Here is a 15,532-nt window from a genome sequence, read left to right on the forward strand (position 1 = left end):
TGAGATGGAAGCCAAGTGGATCCCACCAAGATCCACCTGGCCTGATGCTTCTAGAGACTGTCTTTAGCACAGTGCTTCCTCTTCAGATGCTACCCCCCACCTCCACCCACCTTGCCATATTATCCCAACATTACCAGGAGCAAAGGCATCATTCTCTGCCTTGATAATGGGTTTCATGTTCACCAAGACAATTTTTCCAGCACTTAGAGAAGACTTTCCCAACTTGGATGAGTGGATTGGCCCAGTGCTACATACTGTTAAAGCAGCCCCCATCCCATTAGAGTGTCACAGATTAACACTTCCAGGCAGTAAGCATGGTGGCAGTGACAAACACAAATTCTATTGCCAGACTATCTGGGTTCCAACCCCAGTCATGCCACTAGCGACCTTGAGCAAATGTTATAGTCTCTCCATGCTTCAATTTTCTCTTTGGTAAAATGGGAATGAATAATTACACTGTCAAATAATAAGAAATATATATATATATTTGGGTCTTAGACCCCAGTTCCTGACATGGAAATCCTAAATCCCTTGTCATTTCCCAAGTGAAGGAGTGTCTGACACTGAACTCCTAAGTCCCTTGGGATTTCCTGCATGATGGGAGCATCTTTTGATCTAATGAGGTGATTCTTGGTAGGCCCTGAATGAGGGCTGGTCACTAGAAAGACCAAACCATGATTGGAAGTTTGGAACTTTCAGCCTACCCTCCCTACTCAATCCTCTGAAAAGTGAGTTAATAATCCATCATGATGGATACATGATGAAGCCTCCATACAGATACTGAAAGCATGGGGTTCAGAAGTTGCCGAACACATCACGTACCAGGAAGATGATGTACCCCAAGTCCATGGGGACAGAAGCTCCTGTGCCTGGGATCCTCCCAGACCTCACCCTATATATCTCATCACACTGCTCATCTGTGTCCTGTATCATATCCTTCATAATCAACTGCTAAGTGTATTTCCCTGAGTTCTGTGTCATTGCTAGCAAATGACTGAATTCAAGGACGGGTCGTGGGGACCTCACTTTATGGCTAGTCGGTGAGAAGCACAGGGGACAGCTCAGTTTTAGCTCAGCTGCTTAACCTGAGACCTTGGACTGGCCTCTGAAGTGGGGGCAGTGTCATGGGCCTGAGCCCACAACCTGTGGGACCGATGCTGACTGCCAGCAGCTAGGACTAGAACTGAATTGAATTGCAGGGCACCCAGCTAGCGTCACAGAATTGGTTGGTATGGAAAAACCCCACACATCTGGCACCTGAAGGATTGTGAGTAGGAAAGTAAAGAACAGTGTGCATTTCCCCGACAAGTACCAGCTCCGAGGTTACTGCGAGGAGTCAAACAGTTAATAGAAATAAAGTGCCAAACGCATCCCTGCAAACACGGCCCATGCTATATAAATGTTTGCCAGTGTAATTTGGAATAAGATGATAGCAAAGACGTTGAAAAAATGTTTCCAAAACGAGTTCAACAGGATAAGCTAAGCAATGACCTTGTTACAAGGTAGGAGCGTTTTTAGGGAAATGAACGAAGAGAGGCACTGCTTTACCTAAGCACACTCTTGGTTTGAGTGGATCCCAGCAGCTCTCCCATCTTGGACGTGTGTCTGGCCCCGGATCTGAAGTAGAGCTAGAGAGAGCTTTCCAAGCACGCGTGCAAAGAGAAACTGCATCCTGAAAGCCACTGCAAGAGAGCACTGATGAGGGCTCACCGAGAAGGCTCAGCCCTACCTTTTATCAGAGATTCCATTTCTTCTTCTATGGAAAGTCACCTTGCCCCACAGGAGAGGCGTGGAACCCCATGAGCAGTAGCTCTGTGCACAGGGAAGGTCTCCCTCATGATTACAGCTCAGAATTCGACCTCTCTGGAGTCCTTCGGAGACTCTTTCTCAGCAAACTCAGGAAGCCCAGGTTGGACTGCCCCCCCACCCCCAAAAAAACGTGCTACCTCCAAAGTGTGCTTGAAGGAAGGCCTGTCCTTCTGAGAAAGGCCACGTGGTCTCTGTCCCCTCAACCCTCCACTTTCCTGTTTCTCTCCTGGGGAAGTAGCAAGAAACAGTGACGGGGCGTACCTCTCAATGAAGGGTTAAGGGGCTCAGGAGTCAGTTGGCTCTTAACAAGACAGCTACCATCAAAGGCCGGGATTTGGCCTCGGGAGACAAGGGGTCGAGTCTTCGCTCAGCTACTTATCCAGCTGTGTGACCTCAGACACAACACTTACTCTTTCTGTTCCTCAGTTTCCTTAACTCTGAATGAGGAGAACACGCCAGTTCCTTCCCTACCTCTGCTGCTGGCAGTCGCTGTGGTCCACTGGGAAGGCTGTTCTCCACAGGTCAAGCTCTGTGTAAATACCAGTCATCGTGATAGTCACGTTGCAGTCTAGAAGATCCATCCTTTCCTTAGACTCCTTATTTCCCCTTTAATTAGGAATAAACAAGCATTGAACTAGGTCTGAGTTTTATGTCAGAGCTGATTGTGAGGTCTGCAGCTCCTGTGCTGGCCAAGATCCAGGCCAAGGCCCCTGCAGAAGTCCTGGGGGTCCCACTGCCTCTTGAGGACCCTTTTTCCAGAGCCTCTAGGTTCTGGCCAGGCACAGTCTCTGAAACACTCCCAGGGGGAGTCACCTTTGGAATATTCTTAGAAGCCAACCCCAACCCAACACCTCTACTGACTGCTATCATGGTCCAAACCACCACCGCCTCTCACCCTGATAGGCAGAAGCCTCCTAATGGGTCCCCCCACCCCCACCCCCGCCCCGGCCCTGTCAGCCTGCTCTCAACACAGCAGATGGGGCCTTTGAAAATGACAGAGCATATTGCCAGTCTGCTCCGGGGCTTCCCCTGGGTCCCCATCTCATAGGGTAAAAGCCACACCTGTGCAGCAGCCTACCAAGCCCTCATCCTGGGCAGCACCTGAGAGCTCTGAATAATGCAGATACAGAGGGCCACCTCTGGAAACTTTTATCTGATTGGTCTAGGGTATGGGCCTGGCATCAAGATTATTCTAAAGCTCCCTATGAGTTGAATGTGCAGCCAAGTTTGAGAACCACTGCCCTACTTGATCTGCTTCCTGTGGCCCCGCTGACCTCATCTCCAACTACCACCTTCTTGCTCACTCTGTTCCAGCTGCACGGGCCTCGTTTTTCAAACATGCTAAGCACACTTCTACCTCAGGACCTTTGTAGCCGCTAGTCCCTTACCTTGAATTTTCCCCCCAGGTATGCAAATGGCTTGCTTCCTCATCTCTTCTGGATGTTTGCTCACATTTCACCTTTTTAGGAAAATCTTTTCCAACTAACTTCGCTAAAAATCCAATCCCTCTTCCTATTCCAAGAGTCTCAATTTCCTTCTCCAACTTTCTATTTCTTCATAGCATTTGCTGCCATCTAACATGCTACATATTTGACATTTTTGTTTTGTATATTATGTGTCCCTGCTCATCTAGAATGTAAGCTCTGTGAGGGCAAAGATGTCTGTTTTGTTTACTGCTCTCTGTGCCTAGACTGTGCTGGCCCATAAGAAGTGCTCAGTAAATATCCTTTTTTTTATTTTTTAAAATATTTTATTTATTTATTCATGAGACACACAGAGAGAGGCAGAGACACAGGCAGAGGGAGAAGCAGGCTCCAGGCAGGGAGCCTGACATGGGACTGGATCCTGGGACTCCAGGATTACGCCCTGGGCTGAAGGCAGTGCTAAACTGCTGAGCCACCCAAGCTGCCCAGTAAATATCCTTTAAATGAATATATACTCTTCTAGCCCCTTGTAGATCCTCTGTTGCTCTTTCATCCCTAGAGCTCAGCCAAGTTCCCCATGGCCCAGGGAAAACCATACTCAATTATACAGTATATATCAGGTGCTCAATAAATGTCTATGGAACTAAACTTTTCTCCCTAAGAGAACACAGCCTTCAAACCAAGCAGCAAGATCTTCCCGAAAACTCCAGATATAAGCTCACTGCAGTTTGTAGCTTTAAGAAAAATTTAAAAATAAGGAGAAAGAGGGGGAAAGAAGGCATTGGGGGAGGGGGGACTCACAAAAGTTAATGAGATTTTCTCAGCTGTGGTACGTGCCCACACTTTTAATAATTAGGAGTAATAAAAATTCTAACTGAACCTTAAAGGAACATCTTCTGTAACAAAGAGAGAAGTCAAGACAGACTTCTGTGTCGGGTGTAATGACTTGTTAGCCCTAGAAGATGGAGATACTTTAAATACTAATTTATATAAAAAAAAATAATTGTTCATAAAAATGCAACTAATTGGGTTAAAATGACTTATTAACAGAAACACCAGATGACTCTAGAGCCTGTAAGGAATAAATTAGGTTATTAATCCTCAACATCTATCACGGAAGAAGTCTTCCCCCTGCTTAGCAGATGGAGAAACTGAGGCTCTCAGAGGAGGTAGAAAGTGATTTGTCCAATGAAGGCTGAGGGCACAGACCCTGGCTGAAGCAGGAGAGGCACCCAGGAGTCCAAATGCCCTTTCCTGACTCTGTTTCCGGCACTGTGGTGACCCCATCTCCCCACAGGCAGGTCAACAAGGGCCCAGCCACTGACTCTGCTCACCCACTGGGTCTGAGGTCAGGCAGGGGCCGGTCGAGGGGCAGGCGGTCACTGAGGTAGGCGTTGTAGCCGTAGTACTGGAACTGCTTCAGGGCCATGCGCCGGCCTTCAGGGCTGAGCTCCTGGCCCCAGTGTGCAAACAGAGAGGAGTCTGTGAAGGGCTCAGCCTCTGCCTCCTCAGGCTTGGCAGGAGCCTCTGGAGAAAGAAGGGACAAGGAGACAGCGGGTCAGAGTGCACCCCTGCAAATGTCATGACAACCCCTTTCCCCTCCTTACCAACACCTTGGGTAAAACAATCTTCTCCCCATACTTGGGGGGCTGCGCAGAGGATAGACTGTAATCCCCATGCTTCTTCAAACTCATTCATCCATCTATCCATCCATCCATCCATCCATCCATCCATCCAACAACCACTAGGCACAAGGGATATAGAAATACACCCTACAGGTCTACTGAGCAGCTCAGTGGATGTGATCCTGATGCCTCATGGCTTCAAGTCAGAACTCCCTCCTTTCCCCACAAGAGATGCTAGCCCTAGCCCTCAAACGGGGCTTCTGCTTCTCTCCCCCAAGATTGTACCCCCACTCTCTGGCAGTCCTGAGCCTGCCCTATACTCAGGCACCCTAGCTGGGGTTCTGGCCCCCTTTCCAGTCTTGCCAGCCCACCTCTCTCTCCATTGTCTGGTCTGCTGTGAGTGGTCCTGGTCCCACCAAGTGCCATTCACCTGGCTCCAAGAACCCACAGCCAGACTGCCTCCTGCTGCTTCCAGACTGTGCCTACCAGAAGAGAGGACAGTCAAAAAAAAATCCCAGGCACCCACGTATTCTGGGCACTGCTCTTGGGCTCCCAGTAGATTTGTAGGGGCAGACCCTACAGGAGGTCAAGAGCTCATGGTTTCCCTGGAGCTTTCTAAGAAAATGAAGGGGGCGTTATTACCTATAAGAGCAGAAGCTTTGGATTCTACAGACACGGATTCAAATAAACCCCTGCTTCACCATTCACTGGCTACGTGGCCACTAGCAAACACTCAAGCTCTCAGATTCCCCCATTTGTAATGCGGGCACACCAATACCTACCCACCTCCCTACCCTCCGCCCAGGATCTGAGAGGATTAAATAAAATAATGTATACACAGCACTTTGGCCAGCATATGTCTCAGAAAAAGTTCACAATAAAAGGAAACTAGTATAGCACTTAGCAAGGGAAGCCTCGTGGGTCATTTGATTTTTTTTATTTTTTATTATTATTATTATTATTTTTTAATGGGAGTAACAGCTAGGACACAGGCTGATACGATCAAGACTTTGGAATTCATTCTGAGGTACAGGCAGTCAAGGTTAGAAATCAGAGAAATTGGACAGGGACGCCAAGCCCCCTGGACGCTATCCTCTATGCTCACAAAACATGATGTAAGTGAGAGATGGTGCAGGGGCCTGGAATGAGACAGAGACCAGAGGAAGCAGAAGCAGATTAGGGACAGAACAGGTAGGCTTGGGACACTTACCAATGACCGCTCAGCCATCTAGGCAGGCTTGGGACATTTGCCAATATCCCCTTAGCCATCTGTATGAAGCCTGTGGGTGTATACACACCTATGCCAGGTAAAGGTACAGGCTAGAGCCAAGCAAGGATCTAAGGTTCCATAGTCTTCAAGGTTGGGGAGCTCAGAGCTGCAGACCACAGCTCTTACTACCACCTCCTCTTGGGGGATTCTCATAAGAACCAATCTGGGAGAGGGGAAGAGGCCTTCTAATACCCAGGATCCTCCTATCATGGAAGGGGTGCTGTGGGGGAGGAAGCCCCTGTCACTAGAGGGGCACAAAGGCTGTCTTTGAGAGAAGGGGGCTTTCGTGGCTCCCTAAAAATTAGAGAGCCCTTGATTCTTTTTTTTTATAATTTTTTTATTGGTGTTCAATTTGCCAACATATAGCATAACACCCAGTGCTCATCCCGTCAAGTGCCACCCTCAGTGCCCGTCACCCCAGTCACCCCCCCCCCCGCCCACCTCCCTTTCTACCACCCCTTGTTCATTTCCCAGAGTTAGGAGTTTCTCATGTTCTGTCTCCCTTTCTGATATTTCCCACTCATTTTTTCTCCTTTCCCCTTTATTCCCTTTCAGTATTTTTTATATTCCCCAAATGAATGAGACCATATAATGTTTGTCCTTCTCCGATTGACTTATTTCACTCAGCATAATACCCTCCAGTTCCATCCACGTCGAAGCAAATGGTGGGTATTTGTCGAGCCCTTGATTCTGAAGCAGAGCAAGTATGCCAATGCCAGAGGCATTAGTGAGACAGATGCCTAAAGACGTGTCATCAGGGCTTGGACTCCCAGGTGCTGGGCGAACCTGTGGAAGGCACCTCACCTCTCCTGATCATGTCCTTGGGACATACCCCAAACTGGAGGTACATCTATCTCTTTAGGATAATCATCATAGCTAACCCCCACTAAGTGCTTTCTACCAGTCAGGCTCTGCTGTGAAGGTTGTTTCTCCCATCAACTCATCACACCCTGTGAGGTGGGGATGATTATCATTTCCACTTTCCAGGTAGTGAAATGAGGCACAGAGAGGATAAGAACCTTTCCCTGACTCACTCAGAAGGAAGCGAAGTAGTGGGGAGTCAACCTCGAGAGGTCTGTCCCCGAGACGGTGGTCCTGACCATCACACCACCCTGGCTCCACATGACAATGGAGCTGGGATACACATGAGTTCCACAGATAAACATGGCAATTTTCCAATTTTCCAATTTTCCTTAAAGATATGGAAGGAAACTCAGATACACAAAACAGATTGGGGTCTAATAAGGAGTAAAATGCAAACCAGGTGAGCATTTCTATGACAAAGTAAGAGATGTGGAGGCCAAAGTTCCATCCCAGAACTCGGGGCACACATGTTCTCCCCTCTGAGGCATAGGTGAAGAGAAGCACAGGGCTCACAAGATCCTAAAGGTCCTTGCTATCTCTACAAAGATGCATGACTCATTCACTTGGAATGTTGAGAGCAGTAAAAATCGAAATCAGTGAGCCAACTGAATCATATAATATTTAAAAGAAATGGAGTTTTACTGCTCTCGCCTACCTACCTAAATGGATATTACCAAGTAAAATGAGATCAGTTAATGAAAAAATTATGATTCACAATTAGACCTGTGTTGCATAAAAATGTATTCTAAACATATTAAAATCCTAGGTTCCACCACATGCTCCTGTCTTCTTACTCAGCATGGGAATAAACCACAGCAAACTTGAAAGAGGTGGGTCTTGAATGATGTAAGTCAGGGGCACGGCAGGGGCAGGAAGACTTCTTTGCTGAATTCCTGCCCAGAGCCAAGCACCACGCTGGCCGATGTCTTTACCCAAAGTTATCTCTGTCTTGTTCACAGGTGTGGACTCCATGAGGGCAGGGTGACATCTGTCTTGGTCTTTGCCATGGGAGCATCTTGAGAGGAGTTCCATAAACCATTTTAAAATAAGTTAGTTGACAAGCACTCCATAGAGCTTAGTTATTAGACATGAGGAAACCAAATGAAAAGGTTAAATGACCAATCCAAGGTCATCTGGTTTGTCAGGGGCATTGAAGAAAGGTCTGGGTCCCTCCAAACCCCACATTCTTTGCTCTATACACCATAAATGGCCAACTATGGTCTGAGGGCCAAATCTGGCCCACTACCTATTTTGTAAATAATGCTTTATTGGAACACAGCCCATCCATCCATGTGCTTACAAATTATCTACAACTGCTTTAGAGCTAGAGGGCAGAGTCAGGTGCGTGCAAAAGAGCCCATGTGCCCTAAAAAATTGAAAATACTTAACCATCTGGTCCTTTAAGGAAATGTATGCAGACAACCCCGGTTGTCTTCCATTTGACATCCAAAGGACTGGTTAAGAGTACTGGTTGTGCAGTTACACTCCAGATCTACCATTCACTGGTTTAGTCTAGCTTACCTGCACTGCCCCATTTTCTCATCCAGAAAATGTCATTGATAATAATAGTATCCTTTTCATACATATTCCACGAGATGTCCCATGTCAGGAGCTTAGCACAAGGCCTGGCACATAATAAATGTTAGCTACTAAGGAACCACAAAGACCCTCAGCCCCACCAGGGTGCCCTTCCGACAACACCTCCTGAGTTCAGGTGGGGAAGATAAGTGGCCCTGCCCTGAGGTCCCCCGCTCTGAAAGACGTTGCTGCCGCCTAGCCCCCAGAGGAAGGACTTCCATGCCTGCTGCCAAGTGGCCAACTCTTAACTGGTCCTAGACCCAACGACTACCTTCTCTCTCTGGTAAGAAAGCAGTCCTACATGGTCATCAGCAAAGGAGGACCATCTGACATGTTGGGGTGACAGGCAAAGAGGCTTCAGGGAAGTGCCTAGGCTGGGACCTCTGCAAAAGTCCAGGGGTGTCTGGACATATCCGGTGATGTACCAGACAAAGAGCCATCTGTCACCCTAGGATGAGGTACCTCTCAGGAGCAAATCTAGGCTATACTGGAGTATAACTTTCCCTCCTAGTGTCCAGACCTACTTGGGCACAGCTGGCCAACAGGGGGGACACAGAAGAAGTATATATCCAGCAGGCTCCGAACTCCCCAAGGACGGCTCACTCCTGGCAGAGACTAAGCAGGCACAGCGAACTCAGCCTGGCAGCAGAGCCAGAGTTTAGAGGGTTCTGGGTATGGCACAAATCCTATAATCCCAGCCCATTCTTCACCTAGCCCGGGTGCTTGTCTGGGTGAGACAGGAGAGAGAGAGCAGACTGAGAGCAGACACCGAAAGGCCAGTTCACCAGACAGCCACACATAGGGCCCGATTGGCACCTGCATAACACAGAGGCAGGGAGGCATCCTCCCACCTTCTCTCACTATGAGCTATGTGGCATGGGCAGGTGGGCAGCCCCCAGCAGGATATGAGCAGACCCACAGGCCGGGGGAGACACTACCATGCTATGCCCCTCTCTGCACCGTATCCCCCAATGGCTACCTGTCTCCTCAGCATGTAAGACCAAGTCCCTACTAACACTTAGAAGGCCCTACACGGCTCCTGGTGACCCAGATTCTGAGAGCTCACACCCTACCACTGCCCCCTGTCCTCTCTACTCCAGCCACAGTGGCCTCTCACCAGACTCACAGGCACATGTCACCTCAGGGCCTTTGCTCTTGTGTTTTCTTCTATACCCTTATGGCTAACTCCCCTCACTTCCTTTATCTCTTTACTTAGGAGTCATTTTCTCAGCAAAGCCTTTCCTAAACATTAGATCTCAGTGTTCCCTCCACACCCACTAAAGTACTTTTTCTATTTGTCTTACTTGTTGTCTTTCCTGACTCAGCTGGAGCCCATGAAGTCACAGATTTGCTCTGTTCTCTGAGGAATGCCCAGTGCTTAGAAGAGTGCCTGTTCTGCAGATGCTTAATGAATATCAGGAAGACGAATGAATGGAGTAGTAGCAGCATGTCAGGAGAGGAGTCAGTAAGCCCCCGATCCATTAGGGTCCGACTCCTCACATCCTCAGAGGGAGGATGGAGACTGGAGTCCTGTGTCAGCAAGCAGGAGTGTGAAACCAGTAAAGGCCAAGGCAAATTCCATTCTCATGTAGCTAATTTCCTACCCAGTTCACTTATGCAAGGCCATTTGAGATCATTGGTATGCTCTTAGAAGATTCCCAGGGAGTTCCATGGAATGTGGTCATTGGTGGACAACCCCGACTTCTCTCTCAGGACTCCTTGGTAAATCTTTTATATCAGAGAAGTACCTGGAATCTCTCCCAAGCATCCAGAACAGGACCATGCACAGAAGAGCCGCCCCAAAACACATGGGGACAAGAGAGAAGAGAGATAAGGAAGGAGGGGGAAAGGCTGTGTCTGTTTCTTGCCTTTTCCTCTTTCTACTCTCACCTGGAAGCACTCAGAATTGGAAAGGCCGCACGAAGGCCCAACATCCTAAAAACAAAGGTGCAGAGGACAATGAGGTGGTAAGAGTCAGAGTCTTCAGAAAACTAACCGAAAATGTTTTCTGGGAGTGTCTGACTCAAACCACAGAGCCTGAGAGAGTCTGAGAGTCTGGTCCCAAAGTTCCTGCAGACATGTGGCTGCCAGCCTTCCTCCAGAGCTTACCTCTGGCTCAGTCTCTAAGGTTCTTGCTACAGATATCCCCATCAACAAAATCAAGGGGAGGATTTCCCTAAGAGGTCACTAACCACCCTACCTTTTGAAGAGAAAAGGCACATTGATGGATCTGTGCAAAAATTACATTTCTGACACTGAGAAAGAGGCTGGCTCCTTCCTCCTCTTTGACATCTCTCAGAGGAACCTGCCTTTTGCTTTGTGGGGGAAACAAAACCTCTGGCTCAGGGAAAGACTATTCCTTCTCATCCCTAGAATGCCCTTCTTGGTCAGCATCTGGGAAATGCTCCTCTGTCAGCTTTATCCCAAAGGGCTCCCCATGGCTGCATCTCCTGCATTGCTCAGCTTTGGGAGTCTCTGTCAGCTTTGCCCCAGAGGGAGCCAACTCTTCTTATTATACAATCAACAAGTATTCAAGCAAGTCTATTCTGCACCAGGCCTATTGCTGGGCATTGGAAATACAAGGCTACTCAGACTTGTTGCCTACCCTCAAGCAGCATCCAGTCTAGTGGAAAAGCCAGTCATATAGAGAATGTGACCAACATATAGAGAATGTGATCGATGCTCCAGAGTGTATAATGTGCCACTGGGTCACCAAAGAGGGAAGAGGCACATGCCAGGAAGGCCTCCCAGAGGAGAGGATGCTCCAGTTAGACATGAAGAGTAAGTGAGATTCACAAGCTCACTCTGAAGAAGGGCACTGCTAGGGCAGGACCAACAGGATCAAAGATGCAGAAGCAGGAGAGAGCACAGCGTGGGGGCTCACGGCCTTGAACAGATGGCTATCCACAGCTGAAACCAGGGAAGAAGAGCCAGAGCTGCTGGGGCCTCAGTCGACCTGGAACAGCGGGATGTATAGAACCATAATGAGAACGGCAAGTCTGAAAGGCCAGGTCTGGCCATATCATTTGGAAATAATCTATAAGCCTGTAAGCACATATGCCAAAGCCCAACACACTAACCATCACCAAAGTGCTGTCTCCAGTGGCAAAATGCATTATTTGTGGTCCAGGGAGGAGCAAAACTGCAGGCCAATCTTGGGTGTCTATGCAAACCGTCTGCCCCTTGAGCTGATCCCTTGTACGCTGTACCCCCGTGCCATTGTGCTGCCCCTGCCAGGTGGTAAGGCCAGGCCGTCACAGTGGCCTGGGATGTAGGGCCTATCCTTCCCATCACAGAGAAGAGGAGACTGTAGCCCAGAGACATGTCCCCAGCCTGCCTCTAGGTTCTGAGCCAAGACACACTGGTGTGAAGACTGTGGAAACTTCAGGCCCTGAGAGACTTCCCAGCCGGTCTGCACGGTTCACTGCAACGTTAAACCACTGGAATACTTCCACAGCGCTGGAGTCCCTCCGGTTGGCCTTGCTACCCCAGCTGCTCTGGCTCTCTTCTTGGAATACTCCAGCAACTACAAGGTATATACCTGATCTGGCCAGCAGTCCCAGGGCCTGGCCTCGCATTGCAGCCAGTGTTCATGCCCGTGTCTAGCTGGTTACAGTGTATTTTGACAATCACTTGCTCTGAACCCTTCCCAGGAGGCCCCCTGTGAATAAGAATCCCAGAGAACTTTCACTCGGCTCAGCTGCTTCCCCAGTTCTCATTGTGCCTGACCTGTTTTCTGGAAAGTTCTACTCGTGATCACATGGGGCATCGAGAATCGTCACATTATGGTCTCAGAGATATGCCCGCAGTGCCCCACTAATGAGAGCGGAGAATTACAGATACACGTCCTGACAGCCTCTATGCTAATTCACAGAGACAGGAGGGAAGTAGGGCAAGAATGGGGCGCTTATGAGGCTTTAAGCAATTAAAGCAACAAAAGCCACGGCTCTGAGGGTTGTGCACAAGGGCACCCGCCAGCACCAGGAGTACATCTGGAGACTCTGCCAAGGCTTTTGAAGCTCCTGAAGCCACTGATGCTGGAAGCAGAGAGAATGCCTCCAGCGTGAGGGCCACTGCTTGGGTGAGCAGCCCAAATGAGGGCCTGCCCAGCAGCTTTCACTCCAGGGTCTTGGCGGTGCGGAGACCACACAATGGAGTGGAAAGAAAATGGGTTTTGGAGTGAAGCAGCCATGGTGCTGCTGCCCAGCCCCCTCCACTTCTGACTGCCTGTCCCCTCCAGGACCGCATGCCTGGCGATCCCCATCTTTAGGAGCCATGTAGCCAGCTCCTGCTGTGCACTTTACTCCCAGGCACTGGGAGCTCTTTGGAGAAGCTGCAGGAGAGGCTAAGCCCTGACCTCCCCAACACCCATCTCTGTTCCTTGGATTTGGGGATAAATCCTAAAATAGCAGGAGAGGGGGTCACATCACACACTTGCTGCTGGAGGCCCAAGTGATCTAGAGCTCCCACTGCAGGGCTGGGCGGCAGTACTGGTGGAAGCCTGTGGAGGGGAGACAGAGCCACCGGGAACTGAGCTCACATCACTTGGGACCCCCCAGCCCACTGCCTGCGCTGAGCCACGTCTCCATGGGAAGCAGCAGCTCGGCTTCTAGGGCTTCTAGAGCCTCTCTTTGGTCACCTTTAGGGATATCTTCCCAGGAAAGGGGTGGAACCTTCTTGTTTCTTATGATTTTACTCAGTTTACTATATGTTCCTCTTTCCGGCAGGGTCAAGAAGGCTTCTTTGAGAGTGTGTGGGGAGGGGCCTAGCTTGTGCCCCACAGCCAGTCCTATAGCCACTGCTATTTGTGTTTCTGCCCTCAGGCCATGCTCAAAGCCAAAGGTTTGGGTGTTTGGTGCTGAGATCCAGAACCCAGTAATGAGGAGGCAGGGAGAAAGTGGAACAGACCAGCAGGTCCCTGTCCCGGGTAGCTGCCTGCTGCAGGCACTATAACCTGTGTATGAGGTTTATCTAGGGGACAGGCACAGATGGTCCTGTCCCCTGGTCCTCCTCCAGGAGTGGAGGAGTGTTCTGAGATGAAGAGACACTTTCCAGGAGTGTTCTGGAGATCCTTCTCTATCCACTCCTGGGGTGCTGTTCAGTCTCTCTGGACAAGGCCTGCAGCCTGGCCCTTCAAGCCTCTGTCTTCTCCTGTAAAATGGCAACAACCTTTCAAGCTGCTGTGTAGAGTCAGTATGAAGTCAGCTTTCGGAAGGATGAAGGCGAAGCATTAAATAATGGACTTTGCCTTGCCGAATATCCCAGATAAGAACTCTTAGAGGATGTTTCCTTTTCTTCCACTCCATTTATTTTTTTTAACAGCTTTATTGGGGTATAATTTATATACCATAAAATTCACCCATTTCAAATGTGCAATTCAATGATTTTTAGAAAAATTTTCTTCTACGCTTGAGATGCCTTGTTGCAAGTTTTATTGGGGGCTAAAAAGAAAAGGCTAATTGGATATTCAAGAAGGTACATTTTTCTTGTAGGCTTTCAGCAAACTCCTGCCTGCTGGCTTCCCGCTGGTGAGAAGTCATTGTTATTCCTACTAAAGAGCCTAGTGTTTGGGCCTCGCCAGAGCAGCCCAGGCCGGTCCCATCAGGACCCACCATCCCAATACTACTGCTGAGGCCGGATTTGCTCCTGCGACACAAGGATGGGTGGCACACTGAATAGCAGGCCAGTCCCGGCTACCTGCAGCTGGCCTTCTGCTGTGCCATCTCCACAGCCTGGGATATGTGTCTCATTTCCCTTCTCTTCCCTTCCAGCATCCAGCCCAGAGGTCACAGCCAGACCCTGTGTGCAGGCCCAGCCAAGCAAGGTGCTGAGAGCTTACGGTTAGAGGTAGCTAGAAGGCCAGGAGGCCTCAGCCCGCTCTCACCTCCAACACTGGGCAAATCTGCTGCTCCTTGGGCCCCCCCTTCTCTTCTGTAAGATGGACCCAGTGTTTGGGTTTTATTTGGAGAAGAAAGAACTTTAGCACATCATTGTGGTGCTTTCCTTATCCTGGAAAAACAACACACTGTGCTGCTACCGGGGCTTCCCAAGGGGATATTTTCAGATTTTTAAAACACCCTTTGATGTGCTCAGAGCCCTAACAATAAGGAAATAAAGTATTCTCCATAAGGTATTTCCCCTCTCTGTGCTTCTAGAGGTGCATTAGAATTCATGCTAAAGGTCTTTTGCCAGCAGCCCTCACAATTAGGCTTTCTATTCTAGGGATCCTCAGAACTGCTAAAAGAAAGAAGTGAAATCTGACAAGAAAAAGCTTGGAGCTAATCAGAAGAAAGGAGCCCTGACAGTCTCAGGTCTGACACCATTAAAATCTTCTGCTCGACGACTTTATTCATCGTGGCAAAGGCAAATCTGGGAGATCTTCCTCTGACACCTGAAGGAGATTGTGGGGAAAGTGTGAGGCTTCTCCAGAATGCTTCATTATCAGGCAGTGCCAGGGATTGCTCTGCAAGGGCCGCTTCCTGAAGGGGCTCTGGAGTCAGCTGGGTGACCTTGGTCAAGCTGGGTGACCTTGGTCAAGCTCCTGAGCCTGTCTGAACCTGAGCTTGCTCATCTTTTTTTTTTTTAAGATTTTATTTATTTATTCATGAGAGACAGAGAGAGAGAGAGAGAGAGGCAGAGAGACAGGCAGAGGAGAAGCAGGCTCCATGCAGGGAGCCCGACGTGGGACTCGATCCCAGGTCTCCAGGATCACGCCCTGGGCTGAAGGTGGCTCTAAACCACTGAGCCACCTGGGCCTCCCTTGCTCATCTGTTTAATGGGGATTATGATATCTACCTCCAGCTCCCGGCAGAGATTAAGTGCGGTGGTGGCCGTCAGTAGAGTGTTTGGCCAACCATCAGATGCCGGGTGACTGGATTAGCTTCCTGTCATCAGGATGACTGAGCGGTCTAAGGCGCTGCACTCAGGATCAGTTTCCTGTGGCTGCTTTAACAAATGAGCAC

General features: G+C 49.2%; 1 protein-coding gene across 5 annotated transcripts in view; it reads right to left on the minus strand.

Moving 5' to 3' along the window:
* Positions 1 to 15,532, minus strand: part of GALNT18 (polypeptide N-acetylgalactosaminyltransferase 18) — a 338,094-nt gene that overhangs the window by 169,967 nt on the left and 152,595 nt on the right. For 4 of the 5 annotated variants that reach the window (XM_049098823.1, XM_025459490.3, XM_049098824.1 and 1 more), the window contains one exon: positions 4,568 to 4,760. The exons of the other annotated variant lie outside the window; for it this stretch is intronic. In XM_049098823.1, the coding sequence (XP_048954780.1) occupies positions 4,568 to 4,760 (193 nt within the window). The remainder of the gene's footprint in view (positions 1 to 4,567; positions 4,761 to 15,532) is intronic. 5 annotated transcript variants of the gene reach the window in all.

Source organism: Canis lupus, chromosome 21, assembly GCF_003254725.2.
Source record: "Canis lupus dingo isolate Sandy chromosome 21, ASM325472v2, whole genome shotgun sequence".
NCBI lineage: Eukaryota > Metazoa > Chordata > Mammalia > Carnivora > Canidae > Canis > Canis lupus.